The sequence below is a fragment of the Thunnus albacares genome, chromosome 3 (genome assembly GCF_914725855.1).
Source record: "Thunnus albacares chromosome 3, fThuAlb1.1, whole genome shotgun sequence".
NCBI lineage: Eukaryota > Metazoa > Chordata > Actinopteri > Scombriformes > Scombridae > Thunnus > Thunnus albacares.
The window spans coordinates 17,077,626-17,105,624 of record NC_058108.1 but is presented as its reverse complement, the minus strand read 5'-3'; the positions used below and the strand labels follow the sequence as shown (position 1 = coordinate 17,105,624).

At 38.0% G+C, this 27,999-nt stretch overlaps 2 protein-coding genes and 1 long non-coding RNA gene across 4 annotated transcripts; 2 read left to right on the top strand and 1 right to left on the bottom strand.

Moving 5' to 3' along the window:
• Positions 1-734: 734 nt before the first annotated feature.
• fbxo8 (F-box protein 8) lies at positions 735-17,031 on the bottom strand. Its single transcript, XM_044346697.1, has 8 exons — positions 16,693-17,031; positions 14,609-14,711; positions 13,545-13,628; positions 11,911-12,055; positions 11,458-11,584; positions 11,062-11,180; positions 9,898-10,094; positions 735-7,209 (listed from the first exon to the last, which is right to left on the bottom strand). The coding sequence occupies exons 2-8, from the start codon at positions 14,709-14,711 to the stop codon at positions 7,022-7,024; spliced, it is 963 nt and encodes a 320-aa protein (XP_044202632.1). The 5' UTR covers positions 16,693-17,031; the 3' UTR covers positions 735-7,021.
• On the top strand, positions 7,235-8,682 carry LOC122979339. The gene is made up of 2 exons (XR_006402842.1): positions 7,235-7,298; positions 7,360-8,682. It is a non-coding gene; the product is annotated as an uncharacterized LOC122979339 (long non-coding RNA).
• Positions 17,032-17,143: 112 nt separating the features above from the next.
• On the top strand, positions 17,144-25,920 carry cep44 (centrosomal protein 44). Of its 2 annotated transcripts, XM_044346695.1 has the most exons (11): positions 17,145-17,252; positions 17,473-17,570; positions 19,189-19,336; positions 19,542-19,679; positions 20,258-20,332; positions 21,812-22,003; positions 22,155-22,283; positions 22,840-22,938; positions 24,421-24,483; positions 25,399-25,436; positions 25,537-25,920. In XM_044346695.1, the coding sequence occupies exons 2-11, from the start codon at positions 17,479-17,481 to the stop codon at positions 25,595-25,597; spliced, it is 1,035 nt and encodes a 344-aa protein (XP_044202630.1). In that variant the 5' UTR covers positions 17,145-17,252; positions 17,473-17,478; the 3' UTR covers positions 25,598-25,920. The 2 variants fall into 2 exon arrangements, with proteins under 2 accessions (XP_044202631.1, XP_044202630.1); XM_044346696.1 differs by lacking the exons at positions 25,399-25,436; positions 25,537-25,920 and adding an exon at positions 23,597-23,688 and having other exon boundaries at positions 17,144-17,252; positions 24,421-24,489.
• Positions 25,921-27,999: the final 2,079 nt, after the last annotated feature.

Sequence of the window (27,999 nt, the reverse complement as noted above, 5' to 3'; positions counted from 1 at the left end):
ACACACACACACACACACACACACACACACACACACACACACACACACACAGGTCAAGTGTCAAAGGTCATATTGTGTCTGGAGAGGATTTACTCTTTTGGCTGTTTGATCTCAAACATGCACATGCTTACACACATTTTTTACTTACACACACACATACATACACACACACACACACACACACACACACACAGTGTCCATAATTACTGGACGCACTGTGGCTTGTCTCAAAGGAAAAACGTTCAAGTCGGATTTGTACCGAACCAAGTGGGCTCGCTGGTGTCAAATCATCATGTCATACATTTGTTTTTGGCCTGATCATGTCCTTCTGTTGAAAATGGGGTCTGATTGGGTCTAAAGATGCAGCTAGTGAAATTAAAAATGAACTGTAGAACAATCCAGACTAGTTGACTCACTTTTCTTACATTTTACATTCAATTTGTTATGTGTGAATATAGGCATTTATGTATTATGATTATTTTTAGTGAGAATTACGCTCCCACTCTCAGTACAGGCTCCTCTGACAAACAAGATTAAATGTGAATCTGTCACCCATCAAGTTATTTGGCAGTATAGCATTAGACTTCAGCTATTTAGATACAGACTGAACACATGATGTGGATGCTCATTGTGGCAGATCAAATGAAAAGAGAGCTGCATGGTTCCTCGCAACTTTCTCAACTTCTATATACATTAGCCAAGCTGTATATGTGCAGGTAGTTAAAACATGTCAGTAAAATCAAGCCCAGATTTAATAAGTCAAATATTTGCAACAATTTCTCAATACATTTTGAAAGTCACAAAGTCTTAACCAGAAAGGGAAAAAACACACATCAGGAAATGGATTTCCTTCATAATTTAAAGAAAACAATGACATTACAGCTCTAAATCAGTGTGATAAAGTAACAATATTGGATCTTCAAACAAAATGAATGTGAGTTCAGCCACGGCTGGATTTACAGTGCAATCTAACCAAGAGGCTATTTATACAGAAATGACTGATAAAATAAAATTTAAAAAATAAATAAAAGTTGTTTGGTATTGCGACTATACCTAACTGGCTAACTGATTTATGATATAAAAGGTTTAAATACAAAAGTCCTTCATTGTGTCATCCTGTCTGTTGCTATGGTTACATTCAGTGATCAATGTGATACTTCACTGTTAGCCACGGCTACATGCTAGCTGCTGGGACTCAGTAAAAGCTACAAGCACAGAATGACAATCATGCTCCATTCAGATTTATGTGCTTTTTAAAAGCAACAGTTTCAAATCTGTCATCCATTTGAGCCATCCAAGTATTTTTGTTGTTGGGTTGTTTTGTTTTTTTATACCAGTTTAATAATCTTTTGTTTTGTTTTTTTCTGGTGAGTAGCCACATTTTTCTACTGTCCTGTTGCCCTCCAGCGGTAATTGGCTTCCACTGTCTCTACAATCCATCAAAAACACCTCAGACACATATTCCTGCACTGACAAATGTAATCCATCATTTTAAATTACATATATATTCTACCAATCACTTTACTACGCTGATAATTATGGTGTTTCCATGACTTTGGGCTGATTGCTTGCATGAATGGTAGTTAAAAGGCATAATGTAACTTGTATTGTGAGATACACGTTCATGTTCTTCACGCATGTTCTTTTCATATTAATTTTCTGGCAAAATAGAGCTACTTTTTGATAGGATTACAGCGGCAGTGGTCTTACTGTGATAAGGTCATTATAAAACTACATGTCTAATTCAAGAGATGTACTGTACTATTATATCCAGTGGTGTAATGTAACAAAGTAATAATACTTTGTTACAGTACTTAAGTATTTTTTGGGAGTATCTATGCTTTACTTGAGTTTTATATTTGTCAACTTTCTCTTTTACTCGACTATATTTCCTAAATAAAATGTATACTTTTACAAGGATACATTTCCCCAAGCATCTTTGTTATTTCATTACTACAAAATAAAATTGAAAGAAATATGGTAGCCTAATGATGTTGGAACACTGACTGCAAGCAAGCAGTTTTGTAGAATCAGTGGTCCTAGATTGAACATTTGAATTCCACTTGAGTAGAATTCCACTTGACGATGAGATTTCATGATGGAAGTAGAAGAAATAGGGACGGCACCTGCTACTCTGGCAACTAACAACAATGGTGACATATTTGCGAGAAATGTTTTCTCATGTTGGAGTGAAAGACTCTTTGTACCGGATGAAGTGCCTCTTATGCTTACCCAAAAATACAGAAATACTGGCTTTTAAAAACTCCCCGTCCAACCTCATGAAACACATTGAGGGTAATTAAGATTAACCCTGTGAATGTTAATCCTTTTAATGTTATTTAGTTATCATAATTAGCATCAAGGCTGATCAGATATCTGGCTAACGTGATAGCTAGCCAATGTTGCTCATTACATTCGAATCACAGATATAGCGTTTACCACTGAATTTTGTCGGAATTAATTCAACGCAAAACTCCTGAAGACATGTCCATAATTCTGAAACACTCTTACTGGTATAACCTGCCGGCAAAATATTTCCTCAGGTAACTTCTATTTTACACCAGTGGAGGAAATATTTGTGGTTGTGGCGGGTTACAGAAATGTTCAGGATTATGCACGTCTTCAAGAGCGTCATACATTTTGTTAAACTCTCCCCTCTTGAGTTTTACTTTGAATTAATTCTGTCAAAATTCAGTGGTTATAGGCTATTGGGCTATATCTGTGACTCGAATGTAGGCTTATATTATTAATCAAAGTTAATACATTTAAAAAATGAAACGATGATTACATCAGTGGCACAAAGTAGGGCTAGTTGATGCACATCGCTATTTGCAGATTTGGTAAAGGTAGTATGTTAAATAATGGTCATTGACTGTTAGTGTTGTTGAGTAGCTTTTAAATCCTGTAGCTAAAGTTGTTATGCTTAGAAAAGGTCTTTCTCTCACCGTTTCAGAGAAAGCATGTACACCACCTTAAAAAATATGGAGAGCTCACATCAACAAAGAGAAAAAGGGAGACTCCCTTCACCGGCAGGAAGACCTCATTAGTGAACACCAGGACTGTTTCTCAGAGGTCCATTGACAAAGTTGCCGTGAAGTATGTAGTCCGAGGGCTCCAGCCGTTCTGTGTTGGTGAACAAGAACCATTTAGAGATTTTGTAAAGGAACTGCTGCCCAATGCAAAAATTATGTCAATGCTGACCCTGCACTCAATGACTGATGAAGCCTCCAAGGGAATGAAGAAAATGGTGACTCAGGCCATGAGGGTCTTTGACCATATTGCCACCACCACCGACTGCTGGTCTGTCAGAAGTCAGGCTTTCATTGGTATTTCTGCCTATTGGATTGACCCTGACAGTCTCAAAAGATGCTCAGCAGCCAATAGCCTGTAAACAACTAAGAGGTTTGCACACATTTGATGTGTTGGCAAGCACCCTGAATGACATCCATTCTGAGTTTGAAATTTGGGGGAAGATTCTGAGAACTACAATAGACAATGGCCCAAACTTCATAAAAGCTTTCCAAGTTTTTGGTGAAGATGAGAACAACAATGCAATCAGAAGTGATGGTGATGCATCTCAACCAGGAGAGGATGAAGAGGATCAAGAGAGGGGTGAAGAAGTGGAGATTGTTGATGTGTCAGTGCTTCTGAATGAAGATGATGGTTTCAAGTTCCAGCTCCCAAAACACCAGCACTGTGCTTGTCACCTACTCAACCTAATAGTTGATACCGGGAAAGCAACATCCAATGAGGCGTACCAGAAAGTGCACCGTTCAACATTTGGCAAGTGTAATGCACTTTGGAACAAATGTGGAAGATCCACACTTGCAGCTAAAACTGTTAAAGATGCTTGCTCCCTCCAGCTGCTGCGCCTGAATGCTACCAGGTGGAACTCTTGTTCCTGGCAGTGGAAAGACTGCTGAGGATAATCAAAGACAAGGGAGAGGGGGGCATCAGAGTCATATGCACAGACTTAAAGGTTCCAGTACAAGTAAGAATTATGTGTATTTTATCACTTCATCATAATTGAACAATTTGACAATTGAATGTCTCTAGAACTGTCAATGTGTTTCCCCACCCTTTCTTGAACTCTAATAACTATTTCACATTGTATCCAAAATTCTACTTATCATTGGTCCATTTTAGTTAATTACTCATCCAGCATTTTTTGTTGAATCTGATGAAATGGTTATAAAGTGTTATAAAACAGTGTTGTCGTCTTTGTTTCCATTACAGCTTTAAAACAGCTGAACTCGCATTCTTCAGAGTATGCCACTGCTGTGAGCCCAGTCGCCAAGGCAACCAACATCTTGCAAGCAAAAGCAAATGCTCACATAGGGTGGCTATTTTCAACAATCAACCTGCTGACAGCCAAACTTGACCAAATTAAATTGCCATTGAAGAACTGCAAACCTCTGATGGATGCTCTAAAGGTGGGAATAAAGAATTTTCGTCCATGTCAGAAGACACTGAGTTGATCTCAGCTACGATTCTTCTTCCAAAATTCCAAACAACTTGGACAAAGGATGATGCCACAATCAGAATGGGTAAGACCACATGGGGACAGTGAAAAACAAGTATATGGATGTAAATTTTGTACTAAATTTACAAACTAAATTTATAAATCTCAAATTAAAACAAACTATTTAGCACGAAACCTTAGGTTGGGGCCATGACATGTTATACAGTTGTATTAATCCTACCATTTATCTTTTCATCCTCACAATATTTCTGGAATGGACTTCATCAAGCAGCACATAAAAGAACCCTCCCTACAGCTAGGTGATGCCACCAGGTCCAGTTTATCTTCTGATGACTTCTTCTTTGCCCTGCAGTTGTCTCAAGCACAAGACGACTACAAACAATTGGACAGATACTTGGCCTATTCAGCAGATCACATGGACTTGCTGAAATCCTTCCGAGCTGTGTGCAAGCTGTCTGTGAAGCTGAACAAGCCTCTACCTGCCTCAGCGGCCTGTGAAAGGCTATTTAGCATTGCAGGACTTGTCTTCAGCCCAAGAAGAGCAAGACCAAATTCTCGCAATTTCGAAAAACAACTTCTTTTGAAGATGAACAGCAAATTTATCAGTTTCAAGTAATTACTGCGTTGTTACTGTAGGGAAGGAAGAGAGGAAGGAGGGAGGGGGGGTTGATTGAAGGAATAGGAGGGAAGGAAAAACTGGACTTTGTTCTCTACAATCTTTAAGGTTTGAAGACCTTGTTTTTTCTTTTAGTGTGATGTAGGTTTCATTTTTAAAGGTACTGTACATACTTGAAAGAATAAAACTTCATAATTCTCAAATTTCTGACTGCTTGCTTTTTTATTAACAGCATTTACTCTACTTTTACTTTCAATACTTAAGTACATTTAAGAAAATTACTTTTGATACTTAAGTAAAGTTAATATATTTTAAGACTTTTATTCAAATAATATTCTAGTAGGTGACTTCTGCCAAAGCCATTTTCTGATAAGATATCTGTACCGTACTTTTACTCAAGTGTGGCTTTCAGATACTTCAGGTGCTTCACTGATTATATCATGGCAGAAATAGTTAAGTTTCTGTGGGCTGCTTTTCAGAGATTTTTAAAAACAAAAGCTGGGATTTAAGGTAAACCTGTGGTATGTGCACCAATGGCAGCAGGTAAAAACACAATAATAACAGTATGATTTTTCACACACAAGAACTTCATGATCTTAACATACTGCACTATCAACTACATACTTAAAATTCAGGCAGTGGTTTTGTCCTTCCATTATATCTCAAGAGCCCCCCCCCTCACAAAAAAAATCACAGAATGACATGATGAAAATCCTACATTTTTTCACTTCACACGATCTTTCCCTACACTTGACTACAAGAATCAAGCCAGAAGTAGATTCAGATCCATCACCAAACTCTGACTTCCCAAATACTACTTTCTGTTTACCATTTTCATTGTAAAGCAGTATTGCAGTATAAAGATGCCGCTCTACCTGCAGCACAAGGAGCATGTCACTTTTGAAGCAGTGTGATTAGAGATTTCCTTAATGTCACATGTAACAATAAGTTTTAGTACATTCAATTTAAATCATGGTGTAGAAAAAAGCTTAAGTTATATTTAGCTAGTTGGTTCTTACAACATCGACGATACTACTTGGGATATTTAACTTGGCTTTAATCTGGGTGATCGTCAAATTGATTTCATAACCAAACAACCAGAAGCAATTTATGCAGTTTTTAGAATTGACATGTGTGTTATAATATTTCACAGTGTGCCACTGGAGACAATGTGTTGTTGTCTTGTTCATTTTACTCCTTAAATGAATAAAAAAAAAATAAATAAATAAAAAAACTTTCGTGTCTGAGCCACAGATATGCAGGTCTAGGTGAATCTTGACACTTGGACATTCTGGTTGTTGCCACTGGACAATGTATCAAGCTCAACTGACTGCTGAATAACTCTGGCTTAGCTTGGTTACACTGGCAAGTGCTACTAGTAATATTAGTGATCGATCTTTTGTTAGCCTAGTATTAACATCCTACAAGAATGGGCCAGTTTTTATACAACTGGTGATCGTGAAGCAGCTAGTGTCCGAAATGAAAGTCAGCATGACTAATCATCTGCCCAGCGTCTGTGCCAGACTGAGGGCATATCTCCTCCTCATCCCACCACCAATCAGTAGTCCCCATCCATCAGTGCAGTATCAGAGCATGTCTTCATGGTTCCACTTGAAAACCTCCTTCTTTGCAGTGGCTTGGTTTTAAAGACATTTCAAATGTTTCACACATTTGATTGAAATCTAACAACATTCCTAATATTTGGTGGCACAGTCTGTCTCACAGTGCAGTGGTGAATTGTATTTGTTTTTAATCTTTCTAGTAAGATTTTATTTGTTGTTATATTCCTCGAAGGACGTTAAAAGTGTTAACATCCATTTCCATAATGTTCCGTAATTTCCAGACACATATAGGAACCCAATCACCAATTCCTATTTTTCAGTGCAGTGTGAGGATTTCTGTTGGCCAGCTGGTAGGTGGAGCTACGCAGCCACGTGGCCAATCAGGTATATGTTGTCATAGAGATGGCCAACAAAGTCATCGGAGACATTATGGGCTGCTCGGCGAGTGTTCCTGATAAACTCCCTCTTGGACATTTTGTTTTTGACGTGAGGGCTGGTCAGATCAATGGACAGCAGGATCAGACTGTAGCACAGCACATACACAGCATCTGCAGAGAGATGACATTAGAATGTGATCAAACTCAAGCAGTGTCTGGCACTAAGGAGAACTGATAGTGTTAGCTGTTCACCCAGAAAAGTCACAGTCCTACTAGAGTGCCCTAAAGGCTGAGACTTGAACCAGACTATAATTGCAAGAGGAATTGACATAAACGGGCAGTAAAAGAAACTAGAGAGTTATTCTGTGGATAATTGAAATTATGATGCATGACACACACTGTAAATGTGTTCTATGCTACTAATAAACTGTTCTCCACTGCTGTGTCAAATCCTGTCCAGAGGGCAGGAGGGGCAGAGGAGCACTGAAATGAAAAGGCTGTCCTCAGAGATCCATCCATCCATCCATTCATTCATTCATCCATCCATGGGCTCAAAACCATTACACTAATCCTCCTAATCACAAAAGTAGGTCCAAGGAGTTTACAGTATCAGAGGCAGGGATTGGTTTCTGTATGGTCTGCTGACAATAGCAAAGCTCTAAGTTAGTAAATGCACAGTCCATTGACAACACTGAAGCCAGGGATTATTGTAAATAAAACCTCAACGGTTTCCCCTCATTTCATGGTTTCATGCCAGAATATGGAAAAATAGCGTGGTGTGCCATAAGTGAGAGAGTCGTTATCTCATCATCCATCATCTGCAGAGTCACATTTAAGCTGAAGTTCATCTTGTTCTTATTAAGTTTACTTTATTCCTCTTTACAGTGTTACCCACATCCCTCCATCCAATATTTCATTCAAGTTTGGCTTTTTCATCTGTTTCTCCACCTTTTCAGTGAAAACTGCAATATAAATATGGAAGGCAAGTATATAGTTTTTGTTTATTCCTGTTTTGTGGCATACACATGCAAGAATTTGTGTTCTTGTGGGATTTAGAGAGTCTAGTCTCCAGTCTAGAACTAAACTGATAATCTGGCAGGCCAAAATTATTTTGCATATTATCTACTCCAGCGTAGATGTTGGCAGATATGCAGAGCAGTAAACTGCAGTGTAAATATTTTTTAATTTGCAACATATTTGTATGACTTTTACTTTTCTCATTTCAAATTTAGCTTTATTTTAATTGATAGTTGAAACAAGATTGAATGATTATCAATTAGTAGCAATCACAAACAAGTACAAGTAAAAAACATTGTTTTTACCCTGAATTTTTAGTGTGGACAGAATTGGCTTCATACCAGCATAGAGTAATTGTAAAGACAAATTTTGTGGTTTGCTGACAAATGGAGTTTATCATAAGTCTGTCAGAGAGTTGTAATAATTGTGTAAGTATTTCAGTAATACTGTCGTGGAAATTTTTGCATTGTTGCTTAAAAACCACCTTGTCCAAATAGAAAAACTATCTTGTATTTTTGGAGAGAAAGCTTGTTATTATTTGACCCTTTCCCTAAAGCCAGCCCTTTCTCTAAAGATTGTGAACACAAACCAGACAGTTTTCTACCTCTCCAGGAGCAATGTTGAAAACAGTCAGATTCCTAAGTGGACACTTCCACAAACTGTTACACCTTCTTATAAACAAGTATGGTCATAGCAGAGGCTTACTTGTAGTTCCTACAGTCTCCAAAAGTAGAATGGGAGGCAGAGCCTTCAGCTATCAGGCTCCTCTCTTGTGGATTCAGTCCGGGGGCAGACACTTTCTCTACGTTTAAGAGTAGGCTTCAAAACTTTCCTTTTTGATAAAGCTTATAGTTAGGGCTGACCAAGCTCACTTTGGATCAGCCCTTAGTTATGCTGCTATAGGCCTAGACTGCCGTGGGACTTCCCATGATGCACTGAGTTCCTCTCTCCTCCTCTCCATCTGTATGTTTTCATATATCATTACTGCATGTTACTAACTTGACTTCTTTTCTTCCCCAGAGTTCTTTGTGCTTTCTCATCCGCAGGAAACCCCAGGGACTGGGCTCTGGCCCTTGGCTCTGGGGATGTCCTTCTCCAGCCGTTGCTGCTGTTTGTTGTTGCTAGTCATGTATCTATTGTTGTTGTTTTTGTTGTTGTTGTTCTGCTTCTCTGTGTCCGTCTGTCCCCCACCCCCCCCAACCCCTTTCTTTCTCTCTCAACCCAACCAGTCAAAGCAGATGGCCACCCACGTAGAGCCGGGTTCTGCTTGAGGTTTCTTCCTGTTAAAGGGGAGTTTTTCCTTACCGCTGTCGCTAAGTGCTTGCTCATGGGGGAATTGTTGGGTCTCTGTAAATTAAAGGGTATGGCCTAGACCTGCTCTATGTGAAAAGTGCCCAGAGATGACTTTTGTTGCGATTTGGCGCTATATAAATAAAATTGAACTGAATTGAATAGATGATCTCACATAGACCTGATGGACAGTGATTGGACATCCTTCAAATTTAGCTTGTCTAGGTACCTCATGAGCCACACAGTTTCTAAGGCAGTGGGCTTAAAGAAAGATATCTCCCTCTAATAGAAACAAGTTCAAGAGTTCTACTAGCCTAGGAGTAGGATTTCTTATACCACAGTGTCACAGTCACATTACTACCACATTGAATTGAGAACAAGCACTGATCCCTTAGTTTGAAAACATTTTACATATAATATACACAAGACATATATCCAATGATAACCACTTTTTAAATCTCTCTCACAATACCAATAAGCCTAGGACCACAACAACTACAAAAACTACTAGTTCACATGCGGTATGTTTTTAGTATGTGTGTAACTACTTACCTGGACTGAGGCCCAGATCTCGGACAAGACCAGGGTTGCAGGTACAAAATCTGTGGCTGAACTTGGTGATGAGTGTTTCCAGATATTCTCCCCTCTCCTCTGGTGCATGGATATGTCTGAAGAAATCCCGCAGAGCATTGGGGAGGAACTGGTTACTGAAGTTATGGAGGGTCACCAACTCGTCCAAGACATCCCGCCTGCACGCACAGTGACATACATAAATGGAGCCATGTAATACTACTTTCAAAGGCAAAGGCAACAAATACATCATGGTAGACACACTAAGTAAACATGCTCAAACACATGTTACCACAGTAGGGCTGGGCAATATGACCAAAATCTCATATCCTGATATAGCTCATTTCATATCCCGATAACGATGCCTATCCTGATAAAGCACATTTGAATTCAATGAATAAGTTGGTCTGTGCCACCCCCCCTTTGTCTGTCCATCCTATGCGCAGATTAAATTAAATTAGTCTTCTTGGCTTTTAACTCAAGAAGCTTTTATTGCACTTACAGTAACATAACGAGTGCAGTGGTTGTCAACTTGAGTACTTCATCCGGTTCACTGTCTCTTCTGTGTGTGCAGCACACATGGAGGGCTCAACCTCACCCAAGGTGAACCATAGAGTGCAGAGGAGAGTAGCGCAACTATAAATGACAGCAAACTCAGCAGACTGAAATGAAATTAGATGAGTGCACATAAATTTGGTAAATAACATAAATAAAGACAGTCTCTACTGAGTTTTGCTGTCATTTATGGTTGCGTCTCGCTGCTTCTCTCCTCTTCTCTGCTCTTTCTCAGCACGGGTGGGGCTGGGCCCTCCATGTGTATGCAGCACAGCAGAAGAGAGACAGACAGCAGTTGAGAGGCGGAGAGTTGACGACAACTAAACTTGTTACGTTACTGTAAGTGCATGATATGAAATGATAAATGTTTTTCTAATGTCACACGATGCATATCGTCATATCACACAGCCCTACTCCACAGTTAAATAAATAGACATCTTACAACTGGATTTACATTGACACTTGAGTTTAAGAGCATGATTTTAGACTTTCTTAAGGCGGATGAAAAATGCTTCCAATGTAAAAGTGTAAACTTTGCATCATAAACTGTCATGGAAGACAGCTGGTGTGTCTTTGTGTCTGTGTGTTAACCTCTCGTCCAGGTAAATCCTCAGCATCTTCCAGTTGAGCCGTCTGGTGTAGAAGATGAACTTAGCCAGTTCAGTGGGATGATCCACTAGTATGCCTTTAGACATGAAATAACTCATACCCTACAGGGAGGGAGAAAGATCATAGATCTTCTGAGTGGAGGTCTAAAGGGGCCTTAATCCATCTGAAGATCCAGACACACACAAACACACACTTTGATGTTGAAGTGACAGATTGCTGAAACACCAGACGCTCAAAATAATGACATCATCAAACGCATAATTTTGTAGTGACATCATTGTACCGGACACAAACATGTGCACACATTCACACTGTAGAAGCTTGGAGTCAGTGTGTGTCTATAGGACTACAAATCTTTGATGTTTGAGCATGTGTTACCTCCTGTGGGTTTGCATTGAATGTCAGGCAGCCTTCATCTAGTTGCAGATATAGTCTTCTATATGAGAAACCAGCAGGTAGTCTTCTGTTGTAGATGGAGCAGTGACCCCATGTGGACTTACACAGCCTGGTGGATCGACACACAAGGAATATATGACAGAAATAAATAGAAAAGAAGAGAATAGAACTTAACTCATACATTAGGCAAAATGGACACAACTGTGTAGTCAGCGCTTAGTAACACATATAATTTGTTTTCAGTATCTTGAACTTTCTGTCTCTTTTTATCTTGTATCATTTATTTTGTACTGTATATTAGTATACTGTAGCTGATCACACAATACAGCTGATGTCATTGACCAGAATGATCAGTAAAGAAACATCTGTGAATCTCAATCAAACAACTAGTTCATTACTTTAACCATCACCATAAAAAGGGCTGAGCCTCCTTACCCCTGCCATAGATATTCATCATTTCCCAGGTCCTGCCACACACAGCCGGCCAGGCACAGATCTGTAGCATTCAGGTACGACAGGATGGTGATGCCTAACTCTGGTGGCAACATCTCCAAATCTATAAAACCATGCTGCTCTTTACCTACAATCACCAAGAAAAAGAAAGAAGGAGACAAAGACAGAAAACAAATAACAGATTCCCAACAGATTCCTGTCATTGGAGGATGACATTCAGGTTCCATCAACCTGACCTAAGATGATTTAGAGAGCCTTGTGGAGCTTTTCTCTTACAAAAACAGATTCTTTCAAGTAGGAAACAGATGTGTTTGTGCATAAAGTGGATTAAGAATTAATTCATTGACACTGAGAGCAAATGATGTCACAGCTTGAAAGGAGATATAATATTTTCTGATAGCTGTATCTTGCCCGAACCCTGTGCATGATGTTTAAACATGCATGTGTACCCGCAAACGAATTGCATGTTGTAATGTGCTGTGCTACCTCACACAGTTAACTCATCTTCCGCTGTGTCCACAATTAGGTGATGTCCAATGACACATCCCCTGGAGGGTCTTTGGCATAAAGCACAGTATTTTATGATTTACATCTAAAAGGAAAAGTCCATATTGAGTTTTCCTTCACAACAACCAGAAAGATAAGGAAATGCTTACTTGGTACTAGGCATTCGGCTCCTGAGACCTTTTAAGTCTGTGGTTGGCTCGCTAGTCATACCTCAAAATGTCACTCATGATAACACCTAAACACAAGACTGCTTTAATCAGGATTATTATAACACCAAGTTTAGCTTTTGTTGCCAAATGATAATAACATAAATTAACTTGGAAAATGGCAGGGGTCAGCCCATGTAATCTATCATCTAATCCACATGAAAAAGGCGCACAGATCACACAATAACATAGAAATCCACCCCACAACTTATTCTACAGTCTCCTCATAGGCTGCAAGTACAGACTGATTCTGATTTCAAAATTTTAACTGGTACTATAAAGCTTTGTTTGGCTTTGCACTGGAATTATAAGCCCGCAGTGTTTTTCTTATGGCAGAATAAAACAGCCAAAAGTGAAAAATAAGGAAAAACTGGCCTAAATTGATTAAATAACTGAATCGCTGAGCAACCAGTCAGACAACTGTCTTTCATTACTGTCTTCAAATTCATATCAAACAGGAGAGGAGAGAGGACACTACAGGTGATGGTGGTGTCAGGGCCTGTATCATACTTACCAAATGTCACTCCTGTGCCTTGGATATATTTATTTAGGTCCAATATAATCTGTTATGTCAACCATTGCAGGAGTAAAAATATTACTGGCACTCATCTTGCTTTCAGTGAGGTTCTGGTCTTTTTAACAGTTCTTAATCCTAATAGCTGGTGTGAACGCACTTAATTGCCACACTCAAATCAAATGGAGGCAACATGCATGTACCATGTTGGATTATCTATCTCTGCTGAGGTTTTTCATCCTGTGTAAGAATGAATGGAAGCAATGACTTCTTCTATGGGTAGGATAGGAAACCAAGCCCTCAGTAGTAGTATTTCTACTGATACTGACTATATGCACACATCATCAAGCAGTTTTGTTACACAGTGCTGATTAGTGTGATCATCATACCTCCCCTGCGTGTTCTCAGCAGATGATAGATGTCAGGGCCGTAACAGTGCTGAGGAGCTCTTCTCTGTGTGCCTCCATCTCTCCCTGGTGGAAAAAAACTTTTTTTATTCATCATATTTCTTTTCTTGCATGACTTGTGACTTAAGACTAAGGTCCAGGTTATGCTAGAAAAGAACTAGTTCTTTCTGACAAATCAAAAGTGTTTAAAATTGTTTCCAATGTCCAGTGAAAAGTTGTCGTTGTTATAAAGGCTTTCTGATTATAATCGGTTTCATTAATATTGTTTTCAAACAGCATGATTTTAAGGGCATCTTTAGTCTCCATGTCCATGGTCATTTGCAAACTCAACAAACTGTTTATGTATGAAAAATTGTCCTCATGACACATCATCTCAATTAGTCATATTATAATTAATTTAGTTTAGTAGGGTGAGTCTTCAAAGTTTTAGACTCACTAAATGAATAGTTCCAGAAAGGCAATTACAACAGACAAATAAAGAAACCATTTAACCACGTAGCCTACTTAACCTTAGTAGAGGCACAAAAATCAAGGAAAATGACCAAAGCAACGAAAGCTGAGCAAGTTAACAAAATCGGGCAGTTTAGTTGCCCTGCTACTGCAGTAATTACGGTGTCAAATAGACATCCAGTGTGTTTTCATGCACTTTAGTAATCTAGTTGTTTTCACTTTTGGCAGTAATCTAATTTCAGAAATAGCCTACATTGAAACAGGATTTATGTACTCTGTAACTTGACATGTTGCACATTGTTTACAGTTTATTAAATGACATTCTTCTTACAGTAATGTTTTTATTCACATTAGAGGTTCATAATATTATCTCAAACATAAACAGGAGCTTTTAAAATATGTTTAGTCTGTTAGTCTCTCTGTACTGATATTGAGTTGAAAGTTTACTTGTAAAGACTGCAACCCAAAACCTCTTTTTCCTTTTCTGTAAACAAACTCATATGTTGTTTGATCAAAAAATGAAAAGCATTAATGTCAACCATTTTTTTTGATAGCAGAAGTCATTCACAAACTACATTAAAAAATGTGAGGGTTACCTGGCTCTCGTCTTCCTCCTCCACGATCAGCCAGTCGGTCGGCTAGCTCTTCCTGAAGCTGCTGCTGTTGTCTGGGAGGCAGCCTCCACAGTGCCTGACCCATCTATGTTGCAGCACAGCCACACAGAACAAGCAAGTCAATTAGATGATGATATATAATAATTATTACCACTGACTTATCTATATGTATATATATGCGTGTAATTTGCCTGCACACCATCCCCAGCATCTGCCTTCTCATTTATAGCCCACAGCAAGAGTGCTACACATGACCATGGGTTTACTACTGTCATACAGCAGTTAGTATGTTTACTGGTATTCTGGTTATGGTGATGACATTTATATATTTATATATTTTACATTTATATATTTTACATTTATATATTTGTGCATGTAAAATATCTTAGTTGCTATTAGAAATTAGACTGAACTATTAGATTTTTTTCCATCAGAAAACATGATACTTGGGCGTGTAAGCACCGGATCCATGTGCCTGTCAGCAAATTAATTGTTAGTAAAAAAACAAACAACAAATATCATGACGTAAGATGCCGCTAAGCACAGGATACACTGACAGTTCCATCATCACTGTGATCTTTCATTACTCACAACCACATGAAGAAGTCAGATCCACAAGATAGTGTGATACCAAGTCAGTTTAGAAAAAAAGGCAAAAACACTGTAACTCAATATGATCCCAAATAAGATTAGACTCATACCCTTGACACTGGTATGCGTGTAATCAAACTCTCTGTCTACTCTACTTCACACAATATGTACCAGGGGCAGAATGCTTCTCAGGATGTAACAATACACTGTCTTGTATTGTATTATTCAATAAAACATTTATTCATCCATAGGTGAATTAACCAACTCCCCTCAGGTTTTATTCAAAATCTGTCTAACAATAGTGAGTTGTAGTACTTGAAATGGTATATATCTATATATTTTGGTTGATTTGTTGTGTTGTAAAGCACTGTTTGTGTTTCATGTTTAAGACTATATGCTGTAACTTGTGAAACCAAAATGAGTCCAGCAAAACATTATTGTTCACTTCAAGTCTCAAATAATACATGTATGTTCCTAGCACTGTATAGTGTTCTATAGATTCAATCATATCTATGATAGTGTCTTTGTCAACATACAGATGCCATTCACTGAGATTTAAATGAATATGTCAGATTATATTTGGGTCACTTATTGTACAAGCTAAACTACTTTTCTCTTATACTGCATGCTGTTCTACAGTGAAAAGAACTGCTTATGCCTATTGTAATATGCTGATAAAAGGTAAACACCATGGATTTAGAAGCTTGTGCTTTCACAGTTATCCTCTCGTTTTAAGGTTGAAATGGCTTACAATTATGTGTATTAAATGCGTTAATAATTAAAACTTATCAGCTGTTTGTTTCAGTTGATATATAGATCTTTAAGTTCACATTTTGACTATTTTGGTTGCCAGTTTGCAACTTATTCCTGTTTGCACAAAACTGAAGTCCATCTTATAAACAAGATTATGGTGATATTAAGAGTCTCCTTTCCTGTATTACACAAGACTGCACAGTGCTTCCAATTATATAGTAGACAGCACCGACTGATGTGACTGATATACCTGCTAACACATTCATGACAGCAGCTGCTCAGCTGATTGTCACAACTCTGTGCTGACAAGTTAGCTTCGTAGATTTTGCTACTTGTGTGCGTGTGTGTGAATAAACAAAGCAGCTTGTCTAACGTCAGCTGCGTTGCATAAACACAAATCCATTACACTGCTGTCAACATCAACGTTGGAAGTTCCAACAAGCAAGGTAGTTTGACCTAAAAGTCCCACCTTCCCTTCAACACCATTGGTCAAATAGATCACAAGAGCACTCAAAGTAGTACGCCATTGGTTTAATTGGTTATCACTCACAATATGTTGATACAAATCCCGAGTTAGCTTACCCAGCTAGTTTTATGTTGACGAAGATAGTGTCGACCCAAATTGGTTGGTTTTGGGTCAATTAAAAGGCATTTTTCGTGTTTCTTTTGCAAGCGTGGCGCAGTATTTCCTAATGAGCACGATACAAGCTAACGTTACCTACCTGAGTTTAGTGATTCCTCTGACACCCCGACCAGCACACAAGGACAGCTGGGAATGCAGTCGCCCCGCTATCAAACGTGTTCGGGTGTCATTTCATTTAGCTAGGTACAAATAAAAGCCGAATCGGTTCAGGAAGAGTCTTTCATACCGCAGTTAACTCTATTATCATATGTTTTTTACCCTCCTCCTCCTCCTCCTGTCACCTCTGCCCCTCCCCTTCCTCTCCTCTGTCATAATAATAATACATTTGTCATCGAAGACACACAGCCTGCACTGCGAATAATATTTGAATTTCACATAAGTCAAACGCATTTATTTTCCATGTAAATGCATGCTGTGCAAAACAAACTCCTAAACAAAACAGAAGAAAATAGTAGAAAAGCAGCGAGCGTGCATAGAGGATACGTCTCTAACGTCAGGTCGTTATATTACGTGTAAACACGTGCCTTCAACAGCCAATCCTGCGTGTCGCTCATCACCCGGCAGAAACAAAATAACGTCTCTAGCCGACTTAGCCATAAAGAAGTCTATTTTTGGGTCATTGGGCTTTTTCTACCGAGGGTAAGCGAATTTACATTAATTATCAAATGTTCAAGCAAAGAACCGAGCCATATCATCGTTGTCTTCTTATTCAGTTTCTATATATCTAGCAGCTTTGGTTTGCAACGATGATACAGATAGCTATGACGTTAACCTCTGTTACAAATGCTTAAACACGCTGCGATAATAAAAAGTGAAAACTTTTAAATTAACGTTAAGCTGGTGCTTCCCTCTTTTTCAGTTTAAGATGCTGTCTACTGGAGATGTGCAAGGCTGTCTTCGTAAACTGGAAACTCTCCTGCGAGTAATAAAGTACCCAGGACATGTCGACTACAGTGGGTAGGTCGTAATACAATAACGTTACAATACAATACAATACAATTTAATAACAAAAACACATTTGTGCCAACACTTATTAAAACTCAGCAGCCCTATTTACATTCACGAGTAACGTTTTTAGTGGTCGAAGCCCTTAACTTAACGCTACAAGTTAATATTTAAGCTAGTTCATTTCACTTCCAAATTACAGATTGGAGCCTTCCTTTATAGCAGGAGGAACTTTCTCTAACATGACTTATATGATTTGACTAACTTCATGTCAGTAGATTTCCTGTAAATAAGTAGAACAACAAGTAGTTCAAAACGTTATTATCCACAAATGGTCCAAAGGCTACTGCTTTCCACTGTGTTGTCAGGTGGAATATATTAGAGATTAATATTCATCACAGTTCTTAAAGTTGACAGTTATTGATGTAACATTAGTTTACAGGGACAATTAGAACATGTTCTTCTACTAAGTATTCACAAATAACGTTACGACTTTATGTGTTGTTTGGTTAAGTTGAACACCAGTGTTTTCAAGAAAAAAAGTTCCAACATTGCCTTTACCTCAGGTACTATTAATTTATGTAGGTACACCCATACACCCATGAGTTAGACATTGAGCATGTCTGATTAATTGTGTGTGGGTTTCCTTTTGTAATGTTGCCTGTCTACCACAAGGTGTCACTGTTTCCCCAGTGTAACATAAAGCGCAGCCACAGCGCATCGGTCTAGGTTCAATTCACCTTTGGTTCAATAAGTGCAGTTTGACATTCAGTTTCATATTTTTCTTGCTGGAGTGGATTTCCTTCTGATTACAATTTAATTGTGTGATTCTAGGCCAAAATAGTACTTTTTCCACTATTATATAGAAATAGGACAGACACAGACATCCAAAACTAAAACAAATTCATAACAAACAATACAGTGCATATCAGATCAGATACACAGTGATATAAATGCACAACATATCCATTATGCAATACAGAAATAAGAACCATATGAACAAGTTAAAATTACAAATAATGAGTTAACATAAATGAACACAAAGTGTTACAGATAAATAAATGTTTTTTTGTTTTTTTTTAATGCACATGTCTGTCAGTAACCTATGTGAGCTGCTGCATAACCTGTTAGGTCTATATGTTTGGTTTGGTTTGGATTTTGGCACAGAGATAAACAAAAACAATCTAGTCCAGATTCACTCAGATGAATATTAGAATAAAAGTACTAACTAAAATAAAATTACATATTCTTTACTTATTTGAAGTTAGATTGTGTTATTGAGCAAAAATAGATCCAAATGTTTGTGTATTTTATCCAATCTGAGAAACAACTATTACATTTTCACATGAACATTTTGTAAAATGTCACAGTTTAATCACTTCTTACATTGAGCAAAATATGTCTGTTGACTTTGCCAAGAGTGCAATTCTTGCACACTAAAAAAACCCCAATAAATTCATTCTCAGATTTGGTAGCTGCAGAATGTGATTGTCACTCTCTGCCCTAACACAACTGTGTAAAATTGAAAGTGACACTCCCATGAGCAATGACAACTGTTTTTAGCTGCTGTGTAGCTTAACAAGTGATGGCATATCACATTTTCCATTTTTTTCTCAAAATCTTGCACCAGCCTTTCAAAAGGAGATCCCTTAGCTTTTCTACCAATAGTGAGCTTCACCTTGACCTCCTTCTCTCCACCTTTTGCTGAGCAACTAGTGGAAGCCGGATTGGAGCTGACTGGCAAAACGGACCTCAGATTCACTGACACTCTTTATAAGGTAACTCTATCACATTACACAATTCTGAGTGCTTTGTTTTCAGGGGTGCACAAAGATTGTTGCACGGAGCATTACAACATGTTGTCTCTTTCTGGTTTCTTACACAAGCATTACCACTTTCATCCTCTTCCTCTAGGAAGCCCAGTTACTACTAACCTACCAGCATACAGTGGATTTTTTTCTTTACACTGTTTTGTGTGTATAGGTTTTACGAGATATCTTCCACTATAAGCCCATACTGTCCAAGCAGCAGTTCCTCCAGTGGGGTTTCTCTCAAAGAAAAATCTCTGTCATCTGTGACATCATTAACTTGGTCCTGCAGAGACATAATCAAATGAAGAAGGTAAAGATCCTTTTAATGGTTTGTTTTCATTGATATATGTATCAATGTTTCTCTTGATTGCAGATATACAATTGCATCGGTGTTCAGCATATTGATGGCTAAAATTAAATGGCATCTGATTAATTAATTGAATGATTAAATCATTACTTAGACACAATTGTGTTTGGTGACGCCAAACTAATAGTATATATTGTCCAGGAATTTAAATAAGTAGTAATCATATCAGCCAGTATACGAAGCTGTGCTAAGCATGAGTTAAAAATCTAACCTAATCTAATCTCATCAGTGTGATAGGGAGGAGTGTCCCATCACCAAAACTAAAGACGCACAATGAATTGTCCCTGTGTATCAAAATCATCTCCATGTTGATGGTTCAGTATACAATCACCAGCTAGAATAGTCTACTGTCTGTCTAGTTTTTATCAAATAACTGTGAACATGATTGAAAATGACAGAAGTAATTTTTAGCCTTTTAGTAATGAAGGTGAGAGGAGACCTGAAAACATACTATGTGAACCAGCCTGCAGTGTGTGCATGTCTGTGTGCATGTCTCTGGTGTGTGTGTGTGTTCTCTCTAGCCCAGAGTCAGATATCCTGCCTCATACAAGGACGGCAGAAGAGAAGCTTATCCAACACTGACTGATTTGAACACTGTAAGTATAGTATAAACTGCTGAACGCTAGTATGTAAAGTACCTAATGAACCAGATAATAATGTGAGTGGACTCTAGCTGCTCTTAATGTTTTTTAAAGGAACAAAGGAGGTGTACACCTATATGAAAATGTCAGTTGTGCATATTTGTACAATTTTAATAACACAATTTGAAGGAACACAGTGAGAATACAGATATCTAGCTAACAAGCTGATATAGAGTTGCAAAGTGGGAGAAGCTTTTTCAGGCACCCCTGGTTGTAGAAGTAAAAATCCCATTCATTTTTACCATAGACAGTGTAACTCACAGATGAGGCACTACTATGGCTTAGATCACCATTACACTCTCCCAGTTAAATCTTCTTTAAAAAAGATTAACTGATTATTTTATAAAAAAAAATCAAAGGTACAAGACTGTACATAAAAATTTAATTTCTGGGTCACTTTTGCGTGAATTCAGCAACCATGGAACTGCATTTTGCAACAATGAAGCATTTTAAATTCATTAACACTCTGATTCTCACCTCTGACTGGCTTCCTCTCCAAAGCAACAGTGACCAAAGCTCATGGGTTATGTAGTATTTTCATTACATTTTGTCATTTGACAGATGCTTTTATCAAAAGCAACTTGCAAACAAGGCAAGACAATCAAGTGTTAGAGGACAGTGACTCAAGAAGAGCCATGGTACAAATTTTCAAGTAGCTGACCCGGTATAAGTGCAATGAGAAAGAGCAGAAGATTGAAGTTTTTTGTTTCTTAATTATTAATTATTAAAGTAAGAAACAATTGTAAGTAGACAAATGCATAAGAAATACCATAAACAACAAGAAAGAAGTGCAACAATCAACAAAGTGCTAAAAGGTTAAGATTAAGTTTGAATGTTGAGGTGTTGACGGAAGAGCTGAGTTTTCAGACATTTCATGAATGCACCGAGGGAGTCAGCAGACCGTGTGAAGCTGGGTAGCTCTTTCCACCATTGCAGCTGAAATCACTGAAACTGGTGGTCATAACATAGATCTGTAGGATTGTTACATCATCTGGGAAAGTCCTGTGTTTCTGTGTTAAGTAATATTGAGGATATCATTCAAATACAAATTTGAAATTTGGGAAAAACACACATTTTCAAGCTGAAACAGTACAGAAATCTACTGTATCCATTTAGTTCTATCAAGACAGCTACATTTTTTGTATTTGTTAAAGCAATTAGCTGTTCACTCAGTATGGCAAAAGATGTGAGGGCCTTGAATGTGCTTTCCAGCAGGTGTGTTTTATTATTGAACAGTCTATGGCACATGGTCACAGGTGCATTTAGGCTAACGCAATGTCACTGAAATATACAGGGACATTAAAAGGGATGTTAAGAGGTAAATGAGTTGACAGGTAAGTGTGTACTGTAGACAGTCAGACAGGTGCTGAATGATGTGAATTAATGTCTTTTCTCTTTATTTAAATTACATGGTATGGGGTTTTTGTGTTTCAGGTGTCCGACAGGCCATTTGTGTTGAATCATAGAGAAAATCCATCTGTATTTCCCCAATCCTTTCGAAAGGAAGTATTCTCCTCCCATAATGTAACTGATGCCTCTCATAATGAAGTACATGCTTCCAATTCTGTTGAAAATGGGATTACAGAGCTGGCAGGAGGGGAGGAGGACAAGGATGATATTCTACACGTAAGCCTCTCCTAAATCAATAGAATGTAGAGACTAGATGAGAGCTCATGCTGCATTTTGGTTTATAGATTCAAGATTGTAAAAGTTTAGACCAGCTTCTACTTAATTTTTCAACGAGAGAAAGAATTGTGCTGTCTTTGCTGTCTTTCAGTTCCCAGAGGTGGAAGGGAGGCTCTCAGCATTGGATGCTCAACTGGGGAGTCTCCATGTTGGGCTAGACAGGCTCAGTGCCCTGGAGAAACGCCTGGAGGAGCTTGAGAGTCGGAGTAACAAAGATGAGGTTGATCAAGACAGTCCTTTACTCTGTTTCTTATCCCATTTATTTTGTCCATTATTGCACAGACAGAAGCTATACATCAACACTTGGACTGAAGTCCTTCAGTGCATCCAGTTTGGCATGAAACTGCCCCATTCATTTGATTCATAAAAAATATCACAATACATGCAGTAATGGTGCCTTGTGTGGCTATTCAGTTGGAACTACACCAATTATGGACTAGTATCCATGTGGTGATGAGAGCCTCTATATAAATTTGTCAATGTCCACCATCCAAATGTGTTGATTTCCATCCTTACCATTTCATCAGCGAGCAGCCATGTCATGTCATCTAAAAGATGCAAAGATCTAAAAAAGTTCAGATTAAGTCAGAATATTTGCTACTGGATATGGGGAGTTTTTACAATTTTTACAATTGAGTGTGGTTTGTTGCCCAAGCCAAGGAATTTTAATAAAGTTTAGTTGGTTTTTTTTGTTTTGTTTTTGTTTTCAGGACCGCCATCTTTTCTACTTTGAGAATTTATTCTATTTTATTAATTTCTATTCTAATTAATTCCAGAATGAAGGACAGCTCATCACCATCTCCCGAGAGAGCTGGGAAAATCTGATGAGCAGAGTCCTGCTATTGGAAACTAAACTGGAACTGAACAATACACAGGTAGGTACACAGCTCCTCATAGACACTAATGTAGTGACTGATCTTGTATTACAAGCTGTTTCTGCCTGTTATTGTGTTGAACCTCTCTAGAACTCAATTTAACATGTTCACATGGCAGTGGCTGGGTTTGTAAGAAATTGTCAATCACAGCTACATGGACAGATCCAGAGCAGTGTACTGTATGTAAGATGAAAAGGGGAAATAGCGTCGTTCCAACAGCTGAATTACATACATTCAAGATATGAAAAACATATTGTAAAAAATGTTGTCCTGTTATACTAAATATGTGCAATACAAATCATAACAGTAAAATGATCCCTGTTGCTGCTGCTAGGACTATTAGGATAGAGGTTTTATATTATTAAGCCATAATGTGCATACTTTTTATATATACAATATTGTGTTGTCTCATGAGATTTTTCTCAGTTAATAAAGTCAGCTTCATGTTGATGTATATGGAATGTGGGTGTTAATTTGCATCAAACACACCACTTATCCAGGTCGCTGTGACAGTAAGGTAAGCAACGTTGCAAGACATCTTTCTCCCCAATTACTTCCACCAGCTCTTGCCATCTGTACAGACTAGTTAGAATATATTGTATACTCCTTCAGGCGTGTTGTGGGTCTGCCCTGGAGTCTTTTCTGTACTGTAATGTAGTTGGACATGCCTGAAATTCCTTCGTCTGGGAAGCATCCTTACCCTAAGATGGATGAAACAACAGCAGCCTTCCGAGTCTGAGCTCCACACAGGTGACCCCAGACACCCTCTGAAGGAAAGTCATTTCGTCTGCTCTAGAGTTGCAATGATTAGTCAACTGACAAAAAATTAATAATCAACTAGTTTGATAATTGATTCATCATTTTTCAAGCAAGTGCCAAAAATTTGCTGGTTTCAGCTTCTCAAATGTGAGGATTTAATGCTTTTCTTTGTTTTACAAGATAATAAACTGATAATCTTTAGGTTTTGGGCTGTTGGTTGGACAAAGTAAGATATATGAAGATGTTACCTTGACTCTGGGAAATTAAATGAATTTAGATAATAATTTGCAGATTAATCAATAATGAAAAAAATGGTTAGCTGCAGCCTTTGTCTATTTGTATCTAATCTCATTTTTTCAGTCACTACCCAAAGCTCATGACAATAGGAGAGGGCTGGAATGTGAATTGACTAGTAAATCAAGAATTTAAGGTTCAGCTCCCTGCAACAATCTGTACATAACCTGTCAATCTCAGGTTACATCTTTCCCTCTGTCAAGAACAGGGAAATCATGAGGCAATGTCACTGCTCTTTCCAAGTTCATGCTTGGGATCTTTTTGATATTGTAAGCTGTTGTATTGCTCAATATCACAAGTAGTAGTGGTAGTAGTAGCTTGAAACTTACACCAAGATACTTTTCAAATTAATCCCCAAATAAGTATATTTTCACACAAAAAATGAAAATATCTGTTGCCTCTCCCTGTGCTTTCTTATCTCCCTTTCAGTCCCATGTCCCACCGTCATCTACCTCATCTTATTCTACCAGCACCATGTCTGATACGTCACAGGTAGGACAGACTAGGACTCACTTCCTTGTCACTATGGATAAACGAATTCAAGCTAAATCTAAGGCACAGAGTGAACTCAGCAGCCACACATTTCTCCGTTGTTGCTAACTTTTGATTTCTGAATAAAAGGGTATTTGGCATTTAAAAAAAATTTTTTTTGGCCTGGTGGGAATTCTTGTTGTCCTGGCAGCCCACCAGACCTGTACAATTACAGAGGTAACACTGGGATTGCTCTTTTGTAAATTATATCCCTAGATTTGTTGTTTTATTATTTCTCTTCACTCTAGTCAGTTTCTCACTTCTAATTTGTCAGGGGATATTTTCAACTACAGTGAATTGTGAGTTGCAGTTTTTACAGAGTACCTTCATGCTCAACCCAAAATATTATTTTTGTGAAGTTCACAAATACACAAAAAATCCTCTGAGACTTTTTAAAAAAGGTGTTAATACTAAGCTTTTGAGGTTGTGTAGCAGTTATTGTGTCTTCCTCCTGTAGGTTGCCTCAATTCTAAAGGCTGTTAACAAAACAAATTCAGCATAGCCTATGAGTTAGCTTATTAATACTCCACTAACAGCAGAATTGTCATGGCAGTGTAATATTGACTAATTTTCAAGTATGACGTGTATTTTTTTTTCCCTCTTCCTTCAAGTTAGCCACCTGCTGGCATTGGCAAACTTCATTTCCTAAGAGAAAGCAATCAGCCTGCAGATTTATTGCTGTCTCAAATGTCCTGACTAGAGTACAGCAGTACTAAAGGACATACAGAATCATTTGACTTGACTATGCAAACAATATGCATGAGGCTAGCTATGAGCTAGCTGGTCACCTGTGTCTAATGCTTTCATAGTGCAGCAGTACTCCAAAGATTGATTGGGAGCTAGAAATTAATTGTTTGCTTATCTGTCTTTGTCCAGGAGGATGTGAAAGACAGGCTAGAGAGGATCACCAACATGTAAGTTCGTAGTTGAATATTACATAATCATAATCCACATAATGCATTGTTACAGTTTTAATTATTAGTACGTGTGTTTGTGTGTGTCTGAAATTTGTAGGCTGAAGAGTACCTCCAGTCTGCTGAAGAACACTGAATCCTCCACAACACCCTGCAAATAAATGATGATAAATGATCCTCGTTAAAGTTCATTAATGTAGTACCACATCACACTTTTCCAATTCCTTATTAAACCATAATTACTAACATTCTCTACCTGTCAGCTTACTTTATAGCTTTTCTAACAAGCTACTTTTAGACAAAACGTTACTCCTACAGGTGTTTATAACTTAAGTCTCAAGGGAAATTACTGTGAGGAAGAAATACTGTCACCAGAGGAAAATCCATATGAAAGGAGGAATGCCTCTGCTGAGAGAACACTAGATGATTTGATTTCCATTGTGTTTGTCCTCCACAATTAAAGGCTTTATTCTTAAAACTGCAAGTGCTTATCTGTTTCTTTTTTATTTATTAACATATTAATAAGGTTGTGGTCACATTTCTTCTTTTTCCCTTGTATGTCAAGCAAAATTGATAGAAATGTGTTTTAAACATGTTAATTATCACCAGTGTTTCCTACACATAGTAGCTTGATATTTCCACAATGTACACGCCATTATTGATTCCAGATATTTTAAGTCAGTGACATTAAGCACCACCAGTTACCAAAAAGACTGGTTAAGGCCCAAATTTGAATTCTTGTTGCCTTTTGATGTATACATCTTGATTACAAAAAGCACTTGTTTTGACACCTGACAAGCAAAGCGAAGCTCGTCAGGCTCCTAAAATACACTAAAGAGCTAAATCAAGATGAAAGCTGTGATTCTTAATTGATTACAAATGAGGAGAAGTGGGTACAATTGAGATTTTCATCATAAAACATACATGAATCATACATTTTGTGCTCTTTGACCTGATGGACTGATGGTTGAGCAGTTTTGGCTGAGCCAGTAACACCATGCCATGTCAGGAGATGCTCTGGCTCCTGCACAGCATCCAGATTGAAAAAGCTTGAAAGCCTCCATTCCCATATGACAGATATCACCCATCTGTGAGTGACAGCAGGGAATTGTGAGGAGTAGAAGTAGGTGGGCAGGGATATTGCGATGGATAGATAGGGACAGTGAGGCATGGGTGTCAGAGACAGCATCCCTTGAACATGAGTTTGTTGGAAATCAACCATGTGCTAAGTGGTTTAACACACAAAAACACTGCTAGACAACTGACAACAAGTATTAGTGTAGTAGAACTGTGTTTCCTGTATTTCAACACCATGACAAAGAATGAGCTCTGCCATGAGATGTCAATTTCCACTTCTGTAGTCACTGTATATGACCTTGTAATAAAATGTATGAAATGTCAGAAAGAAGTAAGGGTGGGCATCAAGAATAGAGTGTTAGTGTTTATCACAGCAAAATACTGAGCACAAATGTTATCCATGGGTGTATGTGATGATATTGAACAGTAAAATCTAAACTATCTTTAATGAATATTTAGTTTTACAACAAGCACCAAGTTTGAAAAAACCTAATTAATTACTCAGCTCAGTTTTGAAGGTTTTGATATGCGATGACATTTCTGCCACCACAACAATACATCTGTGATGCCCACAGCATTGATAAATTACATGTTTAAAAAAATTCAGGATTCAACTGGCACCCTTTCCCACCAGGATGACATCATTTATCAGTGCCTTTTGGCTCATATGAGTGTTAGTGTTTTAGGATCTCCCACCCCCATAGCTAAGGTTCTAAGAGATCGGCATTAACTGGCAGGATGTGAACTGTGAAAATAGAAAACTGGTCATACAATTCTCCTTGAAATACTTGTACTGCATTAGCCGGTATTAATACAGCATATTCTAAATAGTGTCTGTTCTTTATCCTGTGGTGGTGTGTGTCTTTAGATATCTCTAGTATCTATTATGCTTGCTATCTGTCATGGCTTACTAGAACACTTGAATATAACAGAGCCATGCACTGTTAATGTTATTAATAACACCTGTGCTTTTGCTACTGTGACAAGTCAAAATGTCTACTGTGAAAAAGGCCTTTGCATGTTACACTAGTTTAGAGAGCACACCATTCATAAACTGGAACTCATCTGGAACATTTGTGGTGAAATTTTAATAAGGTGTTTATTTTGTGATCAAATATCTAAGTATGGCATTTAATCTGGATTTATGGATCTTTCTCACAAGTGTAACTAGGTACAAATTCTACAATTCAAAATTCTACATTTGATTTAGTTTTGTTCCTGCTGGCTCACTGGTATGACTTACTGGGACATTTAAATGGAACAGTTAATTATGTTATTAACTGCTCCTGTGGTTATCCAGCTGGGACAAAGTGAAAATATCCACTGTAAGAGAGTTTCATAAATAAGCAAACAACTGTCATAAAGGACAGAAAGATGGATGGTGTGCTTCCAGTTGGCACATTCAAGGGCTTTTCACAATACACTTAGTTCTAGGCCCAAGTCTTAACAGTGCCATTCCAAACTTAAAGCTTGGATTGTGGGATAG

Bases quoted from the DNA above. Each gene is read 5' to 3' on its own strand.
- cep44 (XM_044346695.1), top strand. From the start codon at position 17,479: ATGCTGTCTACTGGAGATGTGCAAGGCTGTCTTCGTAAACTGGAAACT. The intron at 19,337-19,541 runs GTAACTCTATCA...TTGTGTGTATAG, and splicing joins TCACTGACACTCTTTATAAG to GTTTTACGAGATATCTTCCA. The intron at 22,939-24,420 runs GTAGGTACACAG...TCTCCCTTTCAG, and splicing joins TGGAACTGAACAATACACAG to TCCCATGTCCCACCGTCATC.
- fbxo8 (XM_044346697.1), bottom strand. From the start codon at position 14,711: ATGGGTCAGGCACTGTGGAGGCTGCCTCCCAGACAACAGCAGCAGCTT. The intron at 11,181-11,457 runs GTAACACATGCT...CCCTCCCTGTAG, and splicing joins TCAATGCAAACCCACAGGAG to GGTATGAGTTATTTCATGTC. The intron at 10,095-11,061 runs GTTAACACACAG...CTGTGCGTGCAG, and splicing joins AGGATTTACCTGGACGAGAG to GCGGGATGTCTTGGACGAGT.